The 25,708-nt window shown below is 39.5% G+C and overlaps 2 protein-coding genes across 2 annotated transcripts in view; both read right to left on the bottom strand.

Moving 5' to 3' along the window:
- Positions 1-9,980, bottom strand: part of LOC117296707 (ryanodine receptor-like) — a 33,744-nt gene extending 23,764 nt beyond the window's left edge. Inside the window, exon 1 of the mRNA XM_033779750.1 lies at positions 9,422-9,980. Within this exon, the coding sequence (XP_033635641.1) occupies positions 9,422-9,472 (51 nt within the window). The 5' untranslated portion in view covers positions 9,473-9,980. The remainder of the gene's footprint in view (positions 1-9,421) is intronic.
- Positions 9,981-16,462: 6,482 nt separating this feature from the next.
- Positions 16,463-25,390, bottom strand: LOC117295355 (depactin). The gene is made up of 3 exons (XM_033777959.1): positions 25,263-25,390; positions 22,471-22,766; positions 16,463-18,472 (listed from the first exon to the last, which is right to left on the bottom strand). Exons 1-3 carry the CDS (start codon positions 25,263-25,265, stop codon positions 18,316-18,318), a joined length of 456 nt encoding a protein of 151 aa, XP_033633850.1. The 5' UTR covers positions 25,266-25,390; the 3' UTR covers positions 16,463-18,315.
- Between the last annotated feature and the right edge of the window lie 318 nt (positions 25,391-25,708).

Below are 25,708 nucleotides of genomic sequence, written 5' to 3'. Positions count from 1 at the left end.
CAGACAACAGAGTTACAATCAGTTCACTCAAGTCAATCAATATCTTTTTACATACATTGAAATGTTTCTCAAAATGCTTTAAGCCATCGAAAGCTGCCGCCGGCTTCAAACCAAAAGTCTTTAATACCATTAATTTTGAGAGTGATAGTTACCGAACAATACCTTCTCTTTTCATGTAAATCTCAACAACCCCTCCCATAACACAGGTAATTAATTTGTTATGATTGTAACCATGTTCATCCACTCCATCTAGAGGTTATGTTTTCAAGTGTCCAATCAGCAAATGGACATGAGCAGCAGCAGTCAAGTTGAATTTGTTATTGCCATTTGTTTATGGAGGCAGCCACAACAATTGTGGTAGGGAAAAAAATATACCAAAGAAAATGGTGTCCACTAACCCCTGCCCCCCAACGAAACGTGGCATGAATTAATAGATCCTGACAGGAACTTCGCTACCAATGCTTTCAGTCCATCTCAACCGTCCCTAAAGTGCATTTTGGCATTACCACATCTCTTTAATCTACGTCCGACCTTTCTCTCATGGAAAAAAAAAAATATCGGCTCATTACTGATTCTTCCCTCGCAACAGCGCCTAATCACAGTTAATAATGATGGAGAATCGTTTGGGAGTACATTGCCTGTCCATCATATTGTGAATCCCTATCAAGACACACAGATCAATAACAAACAATACCTGTATAAATTATATCATTCATTAGAGATATTAACCGTCTGCTTTTGTTTGTTTCTGTACAAAGGTGTGCTGCGCAGGCTGCTAAAGTTGAAGGCAATGGACTCCTTTGGCAGAATCACATAATATCAAACATAATGCATAATATCAAACATAATGCATAAAATAACAACTCTGTTACAATTTGTGCAAAGTCTTGCAGTGCCATGTACTTGTTATCTTCTTGTAACACACTGTAGTTGCATGCCTCAGAAATAAAAACTGGATATTTATTAGAGATGTTAAATTTGCATCGGGGATAAAGAATATTAATTTTGGATATTTATTATAACAACCTGAGAAGCAGCAGCCAGGTGATCACCTTGAGGGGAGGTGACTTTTTATTTCAGAAATCAAAGAAATTTACATGTGTACATAAAGTATTACCTCAACTTGATCTTTAAGCCCTCTGTACGTAGCTGCAAATTACAGCTTTAATCCCCAAACAGAGACCATTTTTACTTCTGAATGTTTTTTTTAACTGAGTGAATACAAAACTGTCCATCATTTGCCATGCTTAGAGAGAAGGTATAAATTAGTGATCACCCAATTAAAGTCAGTGGGCACTATTGGTATTTGTCAAAGACCAGTCTTCTCACTTTGTGAATCTCAACATATGCATAAAAAAAAACTGTGAAAATTTGAGCTCAATTGGTCGTTGAAGTTGCAAGATAATAATAAAAATGAAAGAAAAAAAACACCCTTTTCACACGAAGTTGTGTGCTTTCAGATGCTTGATTTCGAGACCTCAAATTCTAAATCTGAGGTCTGGAAATCAAATTCGTGGAAAATTACTTCTTTCTCTAAAACTAGTCACTTCAGAGGGAGCCGTTTCTCACAACGTTTTTATACGTTCAACCTCTCCCCATTACTCGTTACCAAGTGATGTTTTATGCTAATAATTATTTTGAGTAATTACCAAATAGTGTCCACTGCCTTTAAATATAGTGGCAATAAAAACTCACTTGGTACGAAGTACAGCAGCTTTTGAAGAGATATGTTTTTAAATCCCCCCCCCACCCAAAAAATAAAACACGTTACTGTCACAATATGATTCTGAGATTGTGTACCCTATTAAGGAAAATTCTTTCTGCTTAATCACTCCAGATTTTGGCGATATATTAAAAAAAATTCTCCTACCTTTTGCAATTAAATTTGTGCACATGTTTGTTTGTTTTATTGTGTTGTCATTAACCTTCGAAACAGACTCTGCTAGGGTTGAAGCGTCATGCACTTTATTTTATGAAAATAATATTTACGTATTTTTTAATTGAACTTAATGTACTTAATTGTTTCCTCTTCTTTGAAAGGTCCCTGAAGAGTTTTCAACATATGACATTTCTGAATGATGTACTTTTAAAAGCACATTATGTTTCATAACCAAGAGGCTCTTTCACTGAACAAACAATGTCTCTATTTGTGTTTGTTTTTGTGCGTGTATTTGCTTTGCAGTCATGGGAGTAGTCCTTAACAACCTCTAGTAAGTCTAGAAAATGTTTTGACGAGTTATTACTGACATGGGTGTTGTAGCATTAGGAAGGGGCGAACTAAATTGACAGTGTTCAACACATAAATTAACTGCATGTGTTAAGGTGTTTGAACTGCAATATTAATTGTGACACTACAGGGTACCCGGTTACAGTTAAGCCAAATCAATACATGCCGAATATAACCAATGAAAATTCCATAGCTCTCTTTTAAATAGTCAGTCCAGCTCCTATTTCATCTGCCCCTTGCTTTAGCCCCGTTAGTTTTAAACATCAGGGCTTGAATTTTACACTGAACAGAGGCCAGTAGATTCAGTGTCAGGCCAGTGAACTCAAGAGACGACAAGTCCAGCAGCCGATTTTCACGAAACGCTAGGATTAATTCTTTAGCTTAGGATGGGTTCAATATTGACTAATGTCTTTGGACTAATGTCTCCTAAGATTAATTCTAAGTTAGAATGACCCCGTTCCCACTGGACCCCGCATTGATCTCCCAATTCGAGAAAAGGGCTATCAAGACCCTGACAGGCTCCAGTGGGATCGCAACGGGGATCAGGATCTGATCATGCAATTTTGATCCTCCTCGGGAGTAGGATTAAAGCGGGATCTGATCGCCCTTTTGGATTAATGGGCGATAAAAAGTCTAGTGGGAACGCAAAGGGCGATCAGACCCCGCAATTTGCGAGTAAAACAGTGTTCTTTTGAACCCACTTCCGTTCCCAAAAAGGGGGATGAATGCGCGATCATACTCAAGTGGGAACGCGACCGCGATTTCACGCCTGCAACCAATCTTGTTGCGTGATCCCGATCTCGCAATTGTGGATCCAGTGGGAACGCGGTCAAAGAGTTTGTTGAAATCGACGGCAGCAGTCTTGTGTTTATCAATTGATTAAAAATAAAACACTGTGTAATAAAATCTCAAAAAAAAGCAAATATTCAAATGTCTAATGTTGACTTTGAGTCAGATAAACAGCAATAAAAACAGCAAGTTAAAGGCAGTGAACACTATTGGTAATTACTCAACATTAGCACAAAACCTTACTTGGTAACCAGTAATGGGGAGAGGTTGATAGTATAAAACATTGTGAGAAACGGCTCACTCTGAAGTGAAGTAGATTTCGAGAAAGAAGTAATTTTCATCGAATTTGATTTTGAGACCTCTGATTTAGAATTTGAGGTCTCGAAATAAAGCATCTGAAAGCGCACAACTCCGTGTGACAAGGGTGTTTTTTCTTTCACGATTATCTCAAAACTTTGATGACCGATTGAGCTCAAATGTTCACATATTAATTTGTTATTTTATGCATGTTGAAATACAGAAAGTAAGAAGACAGGTCTTCGACAATTACCAATAGTGTCCAGGGTCTTTAAACTATTCTGGTCTTATAAGAACACTTCTATGCTAGTAAACACTTCGAGCAACAAGCCCTTTGGTTTTGTGCATTTGTCAAGCCCTGATAATTCTCTCATCGCAACCCAGTCTGTTTTCGTGTTTTATTGTATTCCTGTTTGTCTTGTCTCTGTGTTTGTGGTTTGTCTGTCTAGCCTGTCTTCTACAAGCCATGGCTTCATCTGACAGCATCACTCTCTTTATTTTGGTTTTACATCCGGATTTATTATTTTCCCTCCATCCTAAGTGCTTATTATTTTGCTTAAAGCCAAAAATACACTTACAAAACAGACAACAAAATAAAAGTTCACAGATTTACAAATAACTTACAGGGTTTGCAGAAGGTAATGGTAAAAGACTTGTCTTGAAATATTATTCCATGAAATGCTTTACTTTTTGAGAAAACAAAAACAATTATCAATTCTCGACATCGAGAATTACGGATTTATAGTAAACACATGCCATGACACAGAAACATGCGGAAACAAGGGTGGGTTTTCCCGTTATTTTCTCCCGACTCCGATGACCGATTGAGCCTAAATTTTCACAGGTTTGTTGTTTTATTGATACACGAAGTGTGGGCCTTTTGACAATACTGTTTACCGAAAGTGTCCAATGGCTTTAAAATCAGTGCAATATTTTGTATATAGATGTCATAGCCTATATTGAGAAGAGTAGAATAAAATAAATTTATTGAATTGAATGAATGACTGCTTTGCATTCGGGCATCAATGTTGTACCATGTACTGCATGTTCAGTTCAAGTGTGAGAACAGCATGTGCAAGGGTAACAAACATGAAATAACAGTCAGCGACCCTGTCTCAACTGTGTGGTAATGAGACCACCAAATATGGGCATAACCGTGCAGTGACACGGGGTCAACTTATCACACAGTATTAAAATGGAAACAAAAATGATAAAATCATTGAAATTTTTGTATTTTTTATAAATACTTTAGTTGGTAAACTTAAAGGCAGTGGACACTATTGGTAATTACTCAAAATAATTATCATCATATATAACCTTTCTTGATTACGAGTAATGGAGAGGTGGATAGTATAAAACATTGTGAGAAACAGCTCCCTCTGAAGTGATGTAGTTTTTGAGAAAGAAGTAATTTTCCACGAATTTGATTTCGAGACCTCAAGTTTAGAATTTGAGGTCTCGAAATCAAGCATCAGAAAGCACACAACTTCGTGTGACAAGGGTGTTTTTTTCTTTCATTATTATCTCGCAAATTCGGCGAGACTGTGAAGACTAGTCTTTGACAATTACCAATAGTGTCCACTGTCTTTAAATGCTTTGTACGTGTGGTATGAACAGGCATGTGGCACCAAAATCACCTGCCAATATAACAAAACAATTTAAAGAAGGCAATTAATTCCATTCAATTTAATTTGTAGGTAAATGTTCTGTTCATGTACTATTGCTTCTGCTTATAAGGTATGCTGATACTTTACATTATTCACTGAGAGCAAACACTGTCCGTGTCGCTTTCATCTATGAACTCGTCAAAAGTGTAAACTAACTGACCAATGTAGTTTTCTCCTAGCCTCGGTGACTGCAGTCATTTGCACTTCAACTTCAGCGCAAATGCACCACGGAGGCCACAAACTCATTTGCTTCGTTTTTAAAAGGGAAAGGGCACCAAGGCATTTCTATTGTAGCAATTCAAGGGCACCAAGGCATTGACAATGGGGCATGGAGGAAATTACAGCATTGCCTCCGTGAAGCATCAAACAGGCCTTAGTTTTTAGTTTCTGGCTTTTATTTGCTTTTTGATTTTCTCTCTCTCTCTGTTTTCATCCACGAGCAGTGAGTCCACAAAGCAAAACAAATGCACTAAACAAACATCGAATCATTTATTATAAATAATATTGTAAAAAATGACCAGATGCACCCCAAGCATCTAGCCTGCGCTGCGTGAACTACACCCGTCAGACAATGAAACAGATTTAATCCAATTAATCTGAAGATTTTCAAGGTTCTTGCTGTTGTGTAATTGGTGAATATATTATTTTTGTATAATAATGATGCATCTAGCTTGTCATGGCATGTACAATAACAATCTGTTATCTGAGCACTACTCATGGTTGTACACAATACAGGGTGTCTCAACAAAAAAACTCCACACATTTAAAATGGCTGCCGAATATGATTCGGGGGGGGGGGGGAAGGTTTATGTATAGATAGCTTGGATTCAACTTTCACACGACACCAACAAGTCTGAAAATAATTCATGATTGGGTGAGCACTGCTCCCTTTTTAAAGGGTATGAAAATGAGGCTGGGCAGGAATTAGCCTTCCAATTTGTGAGAGGCACAATGTACATAAGTCCTTTGGAGCTTACCAAAATGTGATACTTATTCTTCAGTGAGCAGTGCTCACCCAAGCAGGGACTATTTTCAGAATTTTGAATTTTAAATTATGAAAGTTGAATCCATAAGGTATCCGTATCTAAACCTGTTCCTCCATAACCCTTTTTTTTTTTTTATTCAGCAGCCATTTCAAAAGTGTATAGTTTTGTTTAGACACACGGTATTGGTAAGATCGAAAGTATAAACCTTCACCGTAAATTACATGATAAAGATAGACAGGGTTCTCTCCATGAACTAAGCTACTAATAGGCCTACCATCGGTTCCATTGACCGTTGCGAAGACAACAAATTTTTTTTAAATAATAATAAACCTTTAAAATGTTAAATTTGCATCAGGATAACAAATATTCCAGTTTGTTTTATCCTTATTATATACATTGAAACTACCGATGCGCGTTTGCACTGTATGCTCAGTACTTTCCCGAGTTCTGTGAGTAATTTGACTTGGATTTTTTTCACAGAACTTGGGAAAGTACTTAGTATACATCGGTTTCTATGGGTTAAACCGAAATGAATACTAATAATATTCTTCTTTTATTATTACTAGTTTCATCAAATAAAACCATTGATGCTCCAGAATGAACATTTATGGACACTATTGGAAATTACTCAAAATAATTATCATCATAAAACCTTTCTTGATTACGAGTAATGGAGAAAGGTTGATAGTGTAAAACATTGTGAGAAACGGCTCCCTCTGCAGTGATGTAGAGTGAGAAAGAAGTAATTTTCATCGAATTTGATTTCGAGACCTCAGGTTTAGAATTTAAGATCTCAAAATCAAGCATCCGAAAGTGCACAACTTTGTGTGACAAGTGATGTTTTTCTTTCATTATTATCTCGCAACTTCGACTACGGAGTGAGCTCAAATTTTCACAGGTTTGTTATTTTATGCGATATGTTGAGATACATGTACACCAAGTGAACAGACTAGTCTTTGACAGTTACCAATAGTGTCTAGTGTCTTTAAACCCACCCCACTTTACCCCAATCAAATTATCTAACTAAATAAAATAAAAACATCCTCATTGATATTTTGTCCAGTGGAGTTTTGACTATCCTCAAACACTCCAGAAACTAAAAGCTACAAAGTACAAGGTTATGACCCGGCAGATAAGCCTTAGGGTTTCAAAGGGCTTTAAACTGAAGTGCTTTTTAAAGCAGATAAAGTACAGTGTACAGTGTATATGATACATACTGTACATAAACCCTGATTTAGAGCAAATGAAAGTTATGGTCATATTATTTGTTATGATCCTAGGCCTACATTGTAATGGACTTTAATTAAACACAATTTTGTTTTACTCGACTTTGACACTTTTTTTGCAACAATAAATTTGTTGCTGCAAACTCTGTTTATCAGTCACTGTTGAAGTATTACCTTTTAATAAAAACACTTTTGTAGTTTGATAATCAGGTGAGGTTTATGACCTATTAAATGTATTGGATTACTCCTTAAAATAGAAAAGATTTGATGCACTCTCAAAAACAAACTACAGCAACTCTTGGCGCAATTTCATTCATAGTACTCACTGCTGAACAAGTGAACTTTAAAGGCAGTTAGTGCTTACTACTTGGTGTTTGCTTAGATGTGTTCTGTACCCAAAGGCCACATCACATGATACAGTTTACAGACAACCCGGTCCAGGCAATCTCCGCAAAAGTTCAGGCCTGGAATTTCAACTTTGAGAGAGGGCAAGGCCATGATTGATATTTTGCAAAGGGCACTTCCAATGGAAAATCTTAAAGTCTATGGGAAATTTTTGAAGAGGCACCTCAGCCCAAGACCTCATGTAACAGAGTCCATGGCCTCGGTGGCCTCCTTGTTATTCCAGGCCTTAAAGTCACCTGGAAGTGGTATTTTGTTAAAGTAAAGCTTTTGTCACTAAAATATGTGTTTTGATGAGTGGAATATGAATAAACAATTAACTAAGGTTTAAAAAAATTAGTTTCCATGTTATTTACAAATTTGAAAATAAGCCCGACTCGAGAGGGTGCTGCTGGTGACGTCAATCGAGGCGCGATATTTGAAGAGAAGGTGCTGCACAGTGCTGAAAAAGACGTCGGACCGTTGTTTTGTTGCATCCAGCAGCAAAACAAATGCAAGAAAACAACTTTTTTGAAACGTACAAACTCAATGACTTGGACTTGCATTTGCACGTGTGTTTACTCTACGCATCAAGGCAAAGTCTGCCTCGATTGATGTCACAAAAGGGGTAGGCGGAGTCAACCCCCAAACAACTTTAATTATTTTTTAAACATATAAATCGTGACAAACAATTACTACAAAAATTGTTTTATTGTTACTAAATATACTCTTATGTTTGAAAAAATCAAAATTCTATTTCCAGGTGACTTTAAAGTTACCTTTACATTGAAGTTTTCACATAATTAACATGGAGGAGGTACCGGTAGTGCAATCACTGTTCTGCCCCAACTTGACAATCGCCCAAACTATAATTGGGACTGTTGATAACTAGAGTGTTAATTCTATGCGTAGTACGTCTTTCTCATTCAGTATAGTCCACTCCATCATAACTACACGGCAGGATGGTTGTACAAAAAATTGAGCAAGCTCAAAGTTCTGGAGCACAATCCCGATCAAACCAGATAGAGCCCGGAAACATGAAGCTCACAAACATATCGTAAAAAGTTGCCATACGTCCACTCCATTTGCAAACAGATCAAGTACGTTCCTCTACATTTCTTCTAAAACCTACGTAGGAGAACGCTTTCGGTGTCATGGCGCTTACAGTTGGGGCGCCACAACAACAGTTCAAAAATGTTAGTATTGCAGCATGATCGGAGCCAGTCTCCACTTGTAATCACTAATCCCAAATGTAACATGGATATTTTTTTGCATAAGCACCATGAAATTTGAAATAGGCCTGCCAACTTCTTTTGGGATGTTTGTTACCATGAATTCATTTATGCCAGCATATATTATCGCAATGCTGCCCGTTTGATTATGCACAAAGGTCGACAGGCATTGTGGGAAGGAAAAGGGAACACTGTTTACACCCTTTTCATTCCCACAATGTCTTTTGGCCATTCAGCTAAACAGGCAGTATTTGCGATAGGTAGGCCTATGCTTTCATTGTGAACAAAATTGGTTAGGACTTGGGTAGGATACAATATTCAGTCATATCATACATCAAATGTCAACAGTTGCGTTAAGGTAACCCTCCTCCCAACGGTGGGGGGGAGGGTGCAATGACGTAACCCTCCTCCCACGGTGGGAGGAAGTTTACGTTGTCACATTTGAGATACAATACACACCTTTTTTATAAATGTGTTGGTGTTCCTTCATGAAATTTTTTAGACCTTGCTTTTTATGATGATGTGATATGATTGATAAGCAGTTTTTTCCTCTTTAGTCAAGCAGGTTCATTATTTACTATTTAGTGTGATCATCTTCAATCAAAATGCTACTTACAATTCTTAAGAAAGAAACCTCATCCTCTCCATCTGCTGAAGCCGAAGCCATCTTCCCAATAAATCACATGAGCTTCAGCATTCAGTAACACATTTATTTACTTCCTCTCGAGATGGCGAGCCACCATTTAAGTCAACAAGGCCCAGTAATTAATTCCTCCAGCTAGGACATAGAGTAAGAATAGCTGTCCATGAGATGGTAACACAAGTTGGAAGTATTTATCAGTATGTATGGGTCCGAGCGCGAGGGTCGGGTATGGTGCAACGACTGCTCTCTCCTCCAGTCTCACTCAGTCTCTCAGCCTAAACTGGCTACGACCAGTACAACGAACAAGCACGACAAAATGAACATGATGATGAAGGCTTTAATTTTGAAATTGAAGCAGATGTTGAAGACAGTATTATTTCCTTTGAGCAAAGGGAAGCGTTGCTGTCGATTGCAGACACGTCGTCTTCGTTGGTGATCATGCGCTTTTAACGATCCTTCTCTTTGAGAAAATGTCAAATATTTGGAGAATGTGGGATGGAGGGACGTTTTAGATGCTGCGCTGATTCCGGGAGCAGAGAGACATTTGCGAGATGATGGTGTGGTTTGTGATTGTGTTATAGCGCCACCATTAGTCCAAAAATAGCCACTCAATAATTATTGTAAAGTTTACTGTACGCAATGACTCCGCTGCGGCCGCATGAAATTTAAAACAATTAGCAATGAGCAAAATAAATCGACCCTGTCTGCGTTTTATGTCGTTTAATTAATGAGTAGGTTTAATTACCCTATCTCTAAACCAAAGATAAGCGACGAGGGATGCAGAGGGAAAACGCCCGCTTGTAAAAAGTTTCATGACCTGTCGGATTATTTTAGAGGGACCTCTCCCTAGCCCCTCGAGTCTTAGGCCGTGTCCGAAACGACGACTTCGGCTACAGCTACGTCTATATCAGCGCGTCTACCAGTGTTGAAGAATAGGCAGACGCGCGCGATCTAGCCGTAGCTGTAGCCGAAGTCGCCGTTTCGGACACGGCCTCACCCTGGATATGTTGTATGCAGGTGATGTGATAAATGCAATCGGATTTAACTTTAACTTAAGCGTGAAAAAATCTGCCCCACGGTAAATTTGAGTCATTAAAATAAAAATAATAGTCAGCAAGAGAAAGTCACGATGAGTGCCCCCTCCCCCATCCCGCCGGGGGCGACATGGATGATCCAAACACCTCCGAGTATAATAGGCCGTGTCCGAAACGACGACTTCGGCTACAGCTACGTCTAGATCAGCGCGTCTACCAGTGTTGAAGAATAGGCAGACGCGCGCGATCTAGTCGTATAGCTGTAGCCGAAGTCGCCGTTTCGGACACGGCCTAAGCATATCATGGAATGCATACTAAATCATTTCTGATTTTTTCCGCTACGGTCTGTTGTATTGCAAACAAAAACAATAATGTCTCCCCAAAAATAAAATAATGATTTAATACAAATTGTGGCTTTCATGGCCGAGCGGTTTGTGTTATGTGTGTAGTTTTTAACTTAAAAGTCAATGGGTATGGGTTCGAATCCTGAGTTTCCTTGACAAAGTTATCTTACAGGATGTAAATGGGGTCGACGGGAGTTACGGTTACCTGTAATGTGAGGTTGTAGGTTGAATATTGTGTTTGAAAGGAAAGAATAACTGATTTCATTTGCATGGAACAGCCAGTGCTTACCTAGTAGGTAAAGAACGGAAAGTGGCCCAAGGAACAGTGCCCCGTTTCATAGAGCTGCAACGCACCAACATTAATTTGCTTTACATTAAACGTCTTCCTTCAAAATAGGGTTACCAGCCAAATTTATATTTGTTGCATATTGCTTGTTATTGATATTCAGCTGTTGTATGCTCAAATATATCCTGAAAATCACATGAACATTTGGTTTGTAATTCTGTTTTGTTATTTTTCAAGGAAGAAATGTCATGCTTAGAAATTAATGTTTGTGCTAGGCAGCTCAATGATATTGATTTTGGCCAAGGTGTCACTTGACTAATGTAATGTAAGGGACGTCCTGATCCTCCCTTATAATATACCACATAGAGTGTCTGTCCTTACTCTATGCTGGCATCAAATCGAACAACATGTAGATCATTATGAGGAACATGCACCTGGCTGCAGGAACTTGAAAATGGAGCACGCAGCTGTCCCAAGAGCTAGAGAGGAATTATTAGGCGACGAATGTGTCGTGTCGCGCAATGGCTCCCCTAATAGCACCTTGACAGATTTCCTTGGGACACCCATACGACGAACTGTGTACTAACTTCTGGTAGCCCCTCTTTTGAATAATCCTCCTCCCCCCTTCAGCCCAATGCTAATTTCTCATATAATTAGGGACAAACTCTCCGGTGGACAGATTTCCTTGGGGACAACAGCATAACAATAAGATGTTCCACATCTTCACATTTCTTGAATTAAATTTTGTTGGGCAACATTGCCAATTGCAGCGAGTTACCAGAGTGAGATTGTGATTCTTGTCTTCTATAATAATGTTTCAACAACACTGAACCGAAGATGGCAACCCATGCTTGACGACTTTAGCTGGTGTGGCAGGCGACTGTACCCCCCCCCCCACCCCCACCCTCACCCCCCCCCCCACACCCTCACCCCCCCCCCCCCACATTTGGCAAACTGTGTACAAACTTCTTCTTATAGCGCCCTCTGTCGAATCATCCTCCTCCGCCCATGTTGGGGACCGAATCTCCGCCCGGCGGACAGAATTCCCTAGGACACCGGTCTCCCGGGGAAGGTGTCCGCCGGAGATACTACTTCTACTTCTACTTGGTAAAGCCGATGGACTACACTTTTCCATGAACGGTGCAGGGTTGCATGTGTACAAGGTGCAAGTAAAACAACTCATTGCTGCTTATAGGTGAGCAGTCAACAATCCCCTGGATACCTCAACTGAAGGGGAGGCGATGATCTTGCCGTGGAGAGAGTTCCACCGTAAGTGTAAGCACGACCGCTTATCTAGCATACCGCCCTCGACGCCAGTAGCGCAGCCTAACCCCAAAATAGTAACAACATCACGGGGATGAGCTCTCCGAGTAGACGAGCGGATAGGATTTGTAACACAATGTGAGATGACGTGGTTATAAGCCGACGAACAAACAAGGGCGGACTGAGCGGCCCACCCGTGTTTGTTTGATTCCCTATAGATTAAACAAAATTGACTTAAGGTATTCTCAATGAAAACATTGCTGATGATTGTGAACGATTATCTCACAGCCACGTCCAACTTTTATTCAATGGTGATATCAAATAACAGTTTTGTTTGAATTGAATTTGGTTTATTGTGGTGACTGACTGGAAATTACTTTAGTAGGGGGGCGGGGGGCTAACCCAAAACCCAACCCTTCGAGTCCATAACAAAAATTGATAAAATGAACTGCTTGTCTGCTATATCATGGAGGAATAAACTAATTTATTCCTCCATGGCTATATCCACCATTAAGGTCAAGAAAAAGAAGGGGAAACCTCCACGATGCTACCAACCACCAACATCAAAAACACCGAGCTTTGTGGTTGGCCTACCTGGAACGATTTTGTTATCAACAAACGCACCCATCCCAAACGGACCTCGCACATCACAAGTCCCCCTCTTCAACAACTGTTATTTCGACCTTCGCACTCGGTCATCAACTGTAAAACCTTGAATAAATGTCGCTTGGTCGATTAGTGCGTGTGCACCGACATCCCTACGCTATAAACTCAATCACAAACAAGTGCATGAACACAGTGCCTTCAAAATTTGTATTTTGCAAATTTGACGACATGTATTAATGGACATCATTCACGAATCTAATTCAGTCTTCCATTTAAATTTTTAAGACAGTCTGATGACTAAAATAATGGTATTATGAATAAAACAATGTTTTTTTTTTTGCCATGCAATAGAAAAGACAATGACTAGTAATGACCTCTGTGTGATGTGGTAAACGAAGAACAAAAGCAAACTGCCATCCAAACCCCTAGCCCACCTTGTTGGAATAAAGACTTCTTTTATCATCGGCCTTTGACAAGGCCGCGGCCGATAAAAGACAGGGCCATATAATAGGTCAACATTAGAATCACATTATTCCTTCCTTCACACAGGGGTTGTTCTACAACCCCCTCGACCCCCACGACTCTCCACGACTCTCCGACGTCCGCCCCGTGTTCGAATAATGTCCCAATTCCGAATTCATAAAACGTCGCTTTACGGCCGAGTAAGAATTAAGTCCCCGATTTAGAATTCACAGTGTGTGATCCCGCGACGCAACTTCCTTCCACGACTATCTGCATCAGCCACACAGAATTGGGAGTATTTACTCTCCGCTTCCGCACGACAAGTGCACACCGATTGGGGACCCCAAACACGTCCGTGTGGCCATTCGGTCGGTCGGGTCTACAACCTTGAGCTCCACTTAAAGCAACTAGTAGTACCATGGGGGAATAGTACACAGGACGAGAGCGATCGGCCGGAAATGGGTCCGCCTGATCATCACGTAATGAATTGGCCGTAATCGTACTCGGGCGGTACACGCAGGTTCCCAGTTGGGATAATAATCTCGGATCGGCCAAGAGATACACGTGGAAATACCGCGTTTTTTTATTTGTACATCACAATTGCCATAGGCCCGATCGTGCATACTACGTGTCTCGTGCGCTGTTGTGATGTGCGAGGCATGGTAGTCGATGTCAGCATACAAAATTGTGTGTGTGATTGGCTGAGGTTGTGAACTGTGGCAATTTCGGTGTACACAAAAAAAGATCGCGCAAAAGTCGATGGTCGAGGGGGTCGTGGGTCGTGGGTCGAGGGGGTTTTAGAACAACCCTTCACACAGTTACATATATCATCAATGAACGTTTTTAGTACATGACATTTCCCTTTGTTGTAGAAAAGAATACGCGAGTGGTTTTGTCCTTCGTATAATAATCACCACTGTTGAACGCGGAAGTGCACATTACAGCAGACATGTACAAGTACATGTACATATACATGCAGTACACAACACTGATGCTATAGTACACACCTTTTCCAAACAAGGAAATAGAAAATGGGCACAGGCTGGTGGGACGGATTTCCGATGCTGCTATCGATGCCCTACGCACCCAACAGATAAATAATCCACGACTGGCTATTTACTTTAAGATAGCGAATCTTTCCCCTCCAAAATACTTACAACCCTATTTCTTCAAAGCCAAACGATGAATGTTCATGACACTTTTAACTTTTGTGTGTAACTCATTTTGTGCATGATTCACGGGTGCGATGACCTAAACCCATGAACATGTAATATGAATCATCCACATTTAAATGTTTGCATTTTGTATGTGTTTCCAAACCAAACAAGAATGGAACAAACACCCCTTTTTATGACGACAAAAACAGCAATGTGTTGACTTCTGAAATGATTTTCCACGAGTTTACCAAGAACCGACAACGGACCACTTGCGAGGTTGGAGCCTGCTGCTGGAAGATTCTTACGCATGGGGGTTTCCTACACTGTACATGTGTTACCAACAAGTGGTTGGCCCAATTTTAATATTGGGCCAAGTTCCTCCATGATTCAACAATGTAAATTTGGCCTTTATAGAAGTTGAATCACAGTGAGTCATCATGGTTGTATTTTTCCCAACAAATTTTAATCTATAAAGTGAAGTGAGATAACAAATAAAAAATTGAATTAATTTTGTCCTGGCAGAAATTACACTGGTAAATATGTAGCTGTGATTGGGGTGGGGGGGGGGGGGGGGGGGGGATATGGCACAAAGGTGTTACGTGGGCACATGTTCATGAAGTTGTTAAGCAGAAAATATTGCTTGAAAGTCTAAACAGTTGTGCCCTAGCCTTTTTTGGCTTGTTTAGCATAATCCTTTGCTAAGTAAGCAGTATTTTCTGCTTAACCAAATTGGTTCCTTGCAACTTCAGGTCATGTAATCATCCTATGCATGGACATGCACAATACATTGTACACCAGGCATTTATAACGCACATTGACCGAGTTTGGAAATGGTTTATCTTGTTTCCTCATACTGATCACTATTTCCTTATTAAATTATCTTTATTTCCTCCACAGAGATCCCTATGATTTTATTTATGCAACTCTAGCCGTGGTTGTATCTTTTTCTCATTTCATTCAATACTTGTAAATACAAATTGTTGGGGCCACATAATATTATCTGGTATTTCATTATTGCGGTCCATCATTATTTGTTCATAAATACCTCAGACAGTTTCACTATACCTATTGGTGAAGAGCGCGTCACGTGGGTGTGTATAAACCTTTGTTTATGACCAGTAAAAAGTGTTGAAACATGGGCGTAACACGCGAGCTTGCACCTGTTCTATAAGACAGTTTCTTCATACCTATTGGTCGAGAGCAACGGCCGAAACAGTTGTGCCACATCACGCGACGCGCACAGCATTCCCTTATAAGGAGTTGTTTACCCGAAAGAGCATTCCCTTATAAGGAGTTGTTTACCCGAGGGCGGCGGAGGGCTTTACCATTTCATAGCTGGAGCCTGGAGGGGTGTTGTGTTGAAAGAAATCGCTGAACAATTAGAATTTTTGCATTTGAAAACCTCTTCACCACACATCGATTCCCTTAGTTACAGTCGACTAAATGTTTAACTGTAGATTATGACATCATAGACTAAGGGAACTGCCATGCTGAAGGTACAGTTCGGCATGCTCAATGTTCGGCATGCTCAATGAAACATATGTACTCATAATCCAATGTAATGTTCAGTGGTAAAAACAATGGCTGTAAAATATAGTGTCTAAAATCCTTCAAAAAAAAAAAACCCTAATTAATGCAAATGACCCAGGCAAACCATTCCAACTCATTGCAAGAAAATGACCTTGTAGGAAATCTTTCACACACTGTATTAAATATAAAAGGCTCCCAAGACTCATTATTTATGCATCGTTGACTTTACACCTCTGCCAAAACCTGAACCAGTGTCTAGAAAACGAGAAGCCCATTAATCCACGATAAACACACTTCGCTAAATGAAAAATGACACATTGAAAATGAAAAAGTGTGAGACTTTGTGCATACATATGAATGAATGCGGAGGCCATTTTAATATAAAGCGGATTACAAACTACATGTATTAACTAAGTATATAAAAGAACATACAATTTGAGCATACTCCATCAAAACTTATCATATAATTTCCATAATTACTTGAACAAATCTGACTCAAATATTCTCATTTTTAAGTTGATCTTATGAGAGTAGCCGTAATGTGTGTTAGGAAGAAATATTTTATCTAGTAGGCCTATAAATTATATGTTAGTAGAAACTTATCACGTCTGATTTTCTTTAGATGGCATGGATCTCTTTAAAGAGAACTGAAGCAAGCAAACGCAAAGCAGTAGGGTACATTTATAAGGGGCCTGTGACACCACATTGAGTTAAGTTTCCTTAAAAAAGACAACTGTTTTCCCAGACAAGGTAATATTCATAGTATCCACCATTGTGTTCCCACAAAACAAATATTGACAAACAAACCCCTCACAGGCTAGACTGCTAGTAACGCTTCATATGAGAACTTAGGCAAAGAACAAATGCTCACAAACACAGTGATGCTTTGGTGGTAGCTCGTGTAGATTCATAATACAGGAAAGACTACAGTCATACCCATTCACAAGTGCGTGATTACATTGCGCAAAGAAATGTTATTTCTCCTCGCAATGCAAACTTAAATCATGCATAAACCTGGCGGAAACACATTGCCCTGCAGGCCTTCCTGTGTTTTTTTCAACGCACACCCATTTTATTTTATATTTTACATTTATTAATTGTTTGTTTCCCCCTAGTTTACACTTTAAAGATGAGCCATTTGTTATTTTGCAATTTTGCAGATAATTTATGCTCGAGTTGAAAATAACCACCCTGGTGTGTGAGAAAATCAGTCATCAAAATGACCTGGATGTTCGAGGGGCTTGTTTTTCACTTTCTTACACAAGATAAACTATCTGTAAAACTTCCAAAAAACTACAGGCCGTCAAGTGTCAATCTCTCAGCATTTCTAAATCTATCTGTAAACATGTTAACTTTCAGAATAAGTATTGTTAAATTGTCAACTGTTGGATTTGCTCAATTTTTAAGCTTATTTTTCAGAGGTCAATCAAAGTCATAATTTGACATAATTTTTTTTTCAAATGATGATCGAACCATATACACCAATTTGTTGATATCTGTTACCTGATTTTATTTGAATCAAATCAAATTTTGCTAACAGAACATGGCTTGATGATTCTATACAATTTTAACAACTGGCACCCAAAACTTTTAAACTTCCAAGAGAAAATTAAAATGTAGCTTCATTCAGCAAACTACAACGACAGTAAATGGACCGTAGGAGAAATGAACTTCAAAACAAAAGGCGTGTCACTCCAAACAATAATCGTTACATAATCAGTTGTATTCAATCAAGTGGGGGTGAACATTGCATGCGTCTTAAGCATGGCTGCCCAATATTAAGTTTTATTTTATTTTTTGTAAAAAAATTGTTAACTACTAAAACAAAGCATGCCAACCACCGTCAATATATATTTATACCTGGGGTTTGACCTTCAAGAAAAAATTGCTTGTTTTTGTTTTCAATATACTATATAATTGAGATACACACCCTCCCCACGATTCACCAGGACAAACACCCAACGCTTTTCTAAAAAGCGTTGGTGTTTGCAACACACAGATGTATGATAAAATGCACATTGGGAAAGTGAAACAAATTAACACTCTTTGCTTTGTGGAGAATGGTTGTATTTTGTACAACATATATAACAGCTTCTTAACCTCCCCTCATAGTCACCGATCATACTACATGTACTATCAATAACCATAAAAGAGTGCTACATGGACGAGCTATTTAGCATTGATCTTAAAAATTCTTAATCTTATCTCCGATGGCTTCTTCACTGAGATCGTCGAAATCGTGAGCTTCAAGGTACGTTTTCAACGTACTGGTTGCCGACTTCAGTGTTCCAACTGTGGATGAGTACTTCATTTTAAGCTTGATGTTGGCAGTTTCCATTGACCTGAAAGGAAGAGACAACAAAAATAATAAATTTTTAATGCAGGCCTGGAATTTCATTTTTTGATATGTTGAAAGGGCAAGGCCATTATCATTTTGCACAGGGCACTTCCATTGGAAAATCTGAAAGTCAATGGGAAACTTTTGAAGGGCACGAAGGCCAAGACCAGGTGCAACATGGCAAGGAAATACCATTGCAAGGAAAAACTGTGACAGTTGCTGTCTTTTAAGAAACCTACCGAATTAGCAATTCCCTATGATTTTTGCCGCATATTAAAGGCAGTGGACACTATTGGTAATTACCATAGATATAGAACCCGGGGGAACGCTGAGTGTCTCATTGTGCGTGCGGTTTCGTTGGGAGACCATTTTTATGGACGCGCACACGCCATTTTCGTAACGGGTGTATGGCAAAATATTTTGCCATACAATTTTGCCATACAATGACATCATCATTGACCAATGAAAAGACTAGAAATGGTCTATGTGCGCTGACATCTTGCCATTTTGCCATACGCGCGTGTCACACGATGAAAATTTTGCCATATGCGCATATTGCGCGGTATTGATACGCCGCGTCCACAGAAGACACAGAGGGTGGTCGAGCTCAGCGTTCTCCGGGTTCTATTTCTATGGTAATTACTAAAAATAATTATTAGCATAAAACCTTTCTTGATTACCAGTAATGGGGAGAGTTTGATAGTATAAAACATTGTGAGAAACGACTCCCTCTGAAGTGACATAGTTTTTGAGAAAGAAGTAATTTTTAACAAATTTGATTTCGAGACCTCAGATTTAGAATTTGAGGTCTCTAAAACAACCATCTAAAAGCACACAACTTTGTGTGTCAATGGTGTTTTTTCTTTTATCATTATCTCACAACTTCCACGACCAATTGAGCTAAAATTTTCACATGTTTGTTATTTTGTGCATATGTTGCGATACACCAAGTGACAAGACTGGTCTTTGACAATTACCAATATTGTCCAGTGTCTTTAAGACCAATTTCACCAGATGAGAAACAAGTAAACAACCATGTTTTTTTTTTTTTTTTTTTTTCTGTTATGAGTTTGCCTGTGTATCTTTTTCTTCATTGATGCAAACAAATCTACTGCCTATTGATAGATCTTGAAATTTAGCTTGAAATCTGAAGGATGCCTTGCAGTAATTTTTTGGGTCGCAGGGCGAAACATAAATGATGGTAGAATTCATGCTCAAAATATTAAGTTTTAAGTATCTTCTGATGCAATCAATTCAAATGGGAGAAAACTCAAACTGATAACGACATACTTGGATGTCGGAATTCACAACAAGCAATTTCGGATAGGTGCCCTTCTAAAAGTACCAAATGCACCCGTTCAAAAATGTAGAGCCCAGACACAGTTATCGGGTGTCCAGGCAAAATCGTCAGCACTAAGCTTGGGCGATATTGATTTATTTTATTCACGATATATCGCCGACAATATATCGCGATATTCGATATAATCGCGATTAATGAAATTTGACATCATCAGTCTTAAAACTCCAAGTGAAAGTTGTAGAAGAGACAGTCCTAGCATAAGAGAGGTGTTCTAATGACCTATTCTTCTGGTTTTACTCCAAACCTATGGGGTGCAAGATGTCTCAGCTAGCAAATACATCGCGATATTTAATCGATATATTGCGATATCTCAATATTTCGATTAAAACCAAATCCATCTGATATCGAAATCGTGTCCAAATTAATATCGCGATCAGCACTCGGAAAACATTTTGAGAACATGGGGCAGAACATGTTTTCACTGCTACAACCAATAACTGTTTCGGTATACTACTGGCCAGTTATTGGTTATGACCATGAAAACGCACTCATTTCAAGAGTGAGTTGAGGGCGCCAAGCTTTGTCCAGAATTATTCACTTGGTATTTTTGCCAATGCTGCCTAATTTATAAGCTTGTCTTACATTATTTTATAGACAAAGTCTTCACCAGCTAAATTAATTAACCTGATCTTCTATGGCTTATTATTATATTTCAATGTCCGGGTGACTATGATTGCAGAAAATATCTCCCAATCCAAGCAAAGAGATTATCTGTCTACAAACGGATACTAAATTTTTGGGGGCAGCGCATGATGTAGTCTAGTCAGTCAAAAGTTTGGACTCTTCTGATGCAACAATATATCAAAGCAAAAAACGAAAAATTCTACAATTTCTATGAAATTCATAACAAAGTAACAAAATGCTTAAAGAAATAGCACCAGTTTGTAAACTGAAAACTACATGACGCATTCCCCATAGAGTTGCAGCTACGCTTACTGTACAACCAACCTCCTCTGATAATCAACCAAACCACACAATCCCACAACGTGATAGTGAGTAGTGCTGGGCGATTAGTGAAATTTTGATATTCGGATATCTCTGGCCAACTATCCGAAATTAACCGGATATTCAAATAGTTTTTTCGCCACTAGAGGGCGCTATTAAAAAAAATAAAAAAAATATTTATATATATTTTTTTGCCGCTAGAGGGCGCTGTTCGTTTGTGAATGAGATCGTATGGGCGGATTGATATTAGTTTTAGACAGTGTCACTCGGTTCATTCATAAAAATAACCGGATCTAATTTAAAGATGGCGATTTGCTTTTTCTTTTGATGTGATTGACTCTACGTGAAGGAAAACTTTCTTAATCTTTGAACAAATTACGTCAGAAACGTCATTGTTTGAACTCTTCACGGAGGTGAGCATAGTTAAATACTTAATTTATGCTGTTTTACGCTGTCTGAATAGAAGTTTCATAAGGATTCAGACCAAACATTCCTATCAGTTGTCGCCCGACTTCCGCGGATATTCGGATATTAAAAGAATATCCGGTTACTTGGTTGTAATTACTGAACTATCCGGTTTATAAATAGCTATTCGCGCCCTTTAAATAGCTATTCGCGCCCTATGCGGATATCCGGTTAAGAAAAAAAAGGCATTCGCGGTTACGGATAGGAAAACCTATTTGCCATTAACCGGATATACGATTAATTCGCCCAGGCCTAATAGTGAGTATGGACTGGATGAGCCTGCATAGTGCTAAAGGAATTCCAGACACGTGCAACAACAAGTCTGGAATTTCACCCAGGCCAGAAAGGCCATAAAGCCAAGGCCTCTGTTGCCCAGGTCTTGGCCAAGGTGCCCCTTCTAAAGTTTCCCATAGACTTTTAGCTTTCCAATGAAAGTGCCCTTTTTTAAATGAAAATGGCCTAGCCCTCTACAAAATTAAATTCCAGGCAAGCAACAGCAATCCCTTAACTGCGCAATCAACAAGGCTTTCGTCTTGAAGGATGTACAAAGATGTGAGGGACACAAGTAGTGTGGAAGCAATAAGGTAACCTTTTTTGTAATGGTCGTGGCAGCTGTTAACCAAGTAAAACTGTTTTTAGCGTGCGATTGAGCCATTGTTGTCCCCTTCTCAGGCATGCAACTGCCCGTTGAAAAAAGAAGAGGAAAATTTTCGGAGGCACAACGCAAGTGCGGAGCAAGGCAGCCGAAACGCCGCGGGACATGAGACCCACAACGGTACTCAAGAAAATGCTGAAGGTTTATTATGCTCTAAGGTGCATTGTTAGCATGTACTAGGCTTATTTTACATTGTTGCAGTCCTATTTAAGGCCCGTTTCTACTGCGGAAAAATTTCAAAGCTTCATAACTAAAATCTTACCACTAATTCCTAATAAAGCCACTAATTTCACAACAGATTCACATTCCATGGCGGCATAAATTCTGTGGTGGGGTTTGGTCGTCATATAATCCTCACAAATCCGTCATTTCGTGAAAAAATACAGCTCCCAACATTAAAAAATTCCTGTTTTGATCACTTGCTAACAGTGTTGTCTGTTGCCGTGCGTACACGTATACATTCACGTGCATTTTTTAATCAATCACAACAGGAAATGTGCACATACAGCACTGTTAAAATTAACCAGAAAAGGGGGTCAATATTCATTTGCTATAACAAGTCAGAAAATTTACTTACCAAAAGCATGTCAATGGGTAAGTCTTGCCTTTAGGGATATTGTGTTTCGCTCTCTTCTCCTCTGATGGTTCATAGTCCAATACAAAATATACCACTTCTCTTTGTTTTAGTTCTTCCCGGAGGGTTTCCAAATTATCAGAGGGGCCGGCTTTTTTGGTAACCTTGACAACATCGATGCGGTCGTCATTCTGCACTATTTCCATAAGCATCCATGGAACCTTGACTTTCGATTGATCCATTTTGAATGCTCTGATCTCTTCCTTGACATTCTCGTCTAGTGCTGTTCCTGATTGTGGCTGGAAAAACACAAAAACAGGATTTCCTATTAATCTTCAGGTTGTTGACTTTCAATCAAATTTCAAAAACCTAATCCCTCTTTATTTAAAACACTTAAGATAGTTTTTCAAATAAAAAACTATTTTTAAGTCTTGATATTTGATAATGTGACCACGATCAGGAGCGTGAACGTTAATTCAAGTATACAAACGTTAAAACACGGATGCACATCCCACCGCCCGCCGGTCATCCATGCAAACACAACATATGGTCAGGGCTGTATGCTTCGTTTTTTTGGCAAAGGGCACCCTATGAGGAAATTGTAAATTCCTACTGGAGCATTTCAAGGGCACCAAGGCAATGACAAGGGGCAACGAAGGCAATCGCCTTCGTTGCCTCCGTGAAGTATCAGGCCTGCATGGTGAATGTGCAGTACACCAGATCAGGTCCATAAAACCATTCTGCACGCTGTAATTGGCCATTTGACAATTCAGGCATGAGAATGGGTGATGACAAAAAAACAGAAAAAAAAATTCAGTTTAATGCAAATGTTAATATTTCAACATTTGTGTGCCCATTCGACAACAAAATAAAGCATTTGCAAAGTGATACGACAAGTTCAAAATACAAACCTGGGAATTCGCTCCGGGATCTGGTAAGTTTGTCCTTTTTCTTCAAAAATATTTTCTCAATGGTATTTTGATTGTTCATTAGACATTGAGGATTAAGTTTGTGCCCTCAGAATTTGTGTCATGATTTTTGAAAGTGGTAAAAACGGGGCAAATCTGGTGACTAGCTGTCGAAATTATACGTGTTGTCAATTGCCGATCAACAGAATCTTGTAACTTACCCTACGGCTGCCAGGCCGTCGGGAGGAGGGTTACGTTATTGCAACTAATCTTCTAGTTGCGATAACGTAACCCTCCTCCTGACGGCCGCCAGGTTGGAGGGTTACGAGATAGGTTCGAGCGGCAACGATTAAACTGGTCCAACACGTACTGCAGTGCGTGCGCGCCATTATGAGTGAACGGCGTGCAATGCAAACGGACAGCGCGCACACGTACTGCAACATTGTAACACCTCTTTCACAGAATGGTTTAGCCCCACAACAAAATAATGCGTTTGCAAACTGATGCGACAGGTTCAAAATATAAACCTGGGAATTCGCTCCCGGATCTGGTAAGTTTTTGCTTTTTTTCTTCAAAAATATTTTCTCAATGGTGTTTTGAGTGTTCATTAGACATTGGGGATTAAGTTTGTACCCTCAGATTTGTGTACTGATTTTTGAAAGTGGTAAAAATGGGGCAAATCTGGTGACTAGCTGTCGAAATTGTACGTGTTGGACCAGATTAACTGTTGCCGCTTGAACCGATCTCGTAACCCTCCGGCCTGGCGGCCGTTGGGAGGAGGGTTACGTTATCGCAACTACTAATCTTATACAAGCTGCCGGTAGATGGCGCTCTAAAGATGTAGCACCCAACCATTGATGGCTTGAAATCTGGCTAAATACCGGTGGCAAGACGTGCGCACTGCTCGCTTACGATGCCCGCCGTTCACGCATATAGCGTACACTCACTGCCGCATAACACCCCTTCTACAGAATGGTTTAGTCAAACTCGGTCGTGGCTTGGCAGTTCGGCAAGCGAGTAGGCTGGTGCCCACGTGTACAGCACTTGGTGACCAAGTGATCAAAAGATAAAGCGTCAAGCATATTGAGAAGTCAAAAAACGTGCGATGCGGCAGAAAAACAAAGGTGAATAGGCCTACCGAGCAGAAAATGCCCTTTTTTGAAGATGTTTTTTTTTATTTAACTCCACAATAAGGCCATACAAGCATCATGAATGAATGTATATCGAGTGTGTGGTGAAAGTTTCTGGTGGTGTAGGACTGTAGACTAGTAAGTATTACAAAGGAAATTTTAGTTAGGCCTACTGATGGCGAACGGTCGTAAAACATTCACCTATCAACGCAGATTTTAAAAACGTATTGTATAGCGTTAAGGAGGTCCAAAATATTAGACCCGCATAAGGCTCACGGGGGAGCCTTATAGTTTCCAGAAGTACCACCAGGCCACCAGTTTTTGTTTTCACTGATTTTTACAACCAAACAAAAAAAGAATCTCAATCTCATCGACTCTCCCCCCCCCCCCGACTGAACTCTCATACAACGAATGAAAAAGTGGTGGCATGAATCTGGACACTTTTCCCATTTTACCAATTGCCATTTCACCCAGACATGCCATATGTCACAATTTCTAAAAAGGGGCACAGTTCCCCAGTTTTACTGGGAATGTTGTGTCTATTGAGGTCATGGAGGACTAGTACAGTGACAGTGACACTGTCCCGTCTACGGTGCGATGTTGCCGTGACCGGTTCCACCCTCGATGACACGACATGCAATCATGACTTGCCTCCACATTATTAAAATTACTAACTAAAATATGCAATACTTATACAAACAAAATAAATGTCACATTCCTTTGTTTTCGAAAGTCCATGATGTACTTTCTAACTTACCATTTTGATTTATTAATTGTCGCTTTCTACACGGAGAAGGATGGACTTAAAACTTCTTCCTGGATTCACACGACGGAAAGAGACGAAAAGAACGTGCGGATACCTAAAGTGCGCGGAGGAGCAATGAAATAAAATAGGATGACTATAAGAACCGCTAATATATCACCGCACATTTGATTGGATCGATCCATCAAGGTGCAGAGAAATTACACAAGATTAACCAATGGGAATGCCTGTCTCAAACAGTCTGGTGATTTACGCGTATTAATATGCAGTCTGCAAATAGAGCCAATGCATGGACATAGAAAGTACAAATGTACTTGTTTTTACCACCAAAATATTTGGTCGCAAGTCATAATCTTAATGCGTCATTGTATTAAAACAAATATCGGAAACCAATATTTTATGCTTAAAACACTGGGGATAATGTCGATCAACATTTCAGC

This window comes from Asterias rubens, chromosome 1, assembly GCF_902459465.1.
Source record: "Asterias rubens chromosome 1, eAstRub1.3, whole genome shotgun sequence".
Classification (NCBI taxonomy): Eukaryota; Metazoa; Echinodermata; class Asteroidea; order Forcipulatida; family Asteriidae; genus Asterias; species Asterias rubens.
Note: the sequence above shows the minus strand (reverse complement) of the source record. Positions and strands in the feature narration are given on the sequence as shown.

Bases quoted from the DNA above. Each gene is read 5' to 3' on its own strand.
- LOC117295355 (XM_033777959.1), bottom strand. The intron at 18,473-22,470 runs GTAAGTAAATTT...TCTTCCTTTCAG, and splicing joins TACCCATTGACATGCTTTTG to GTCAATGGAAACTGCCAACA.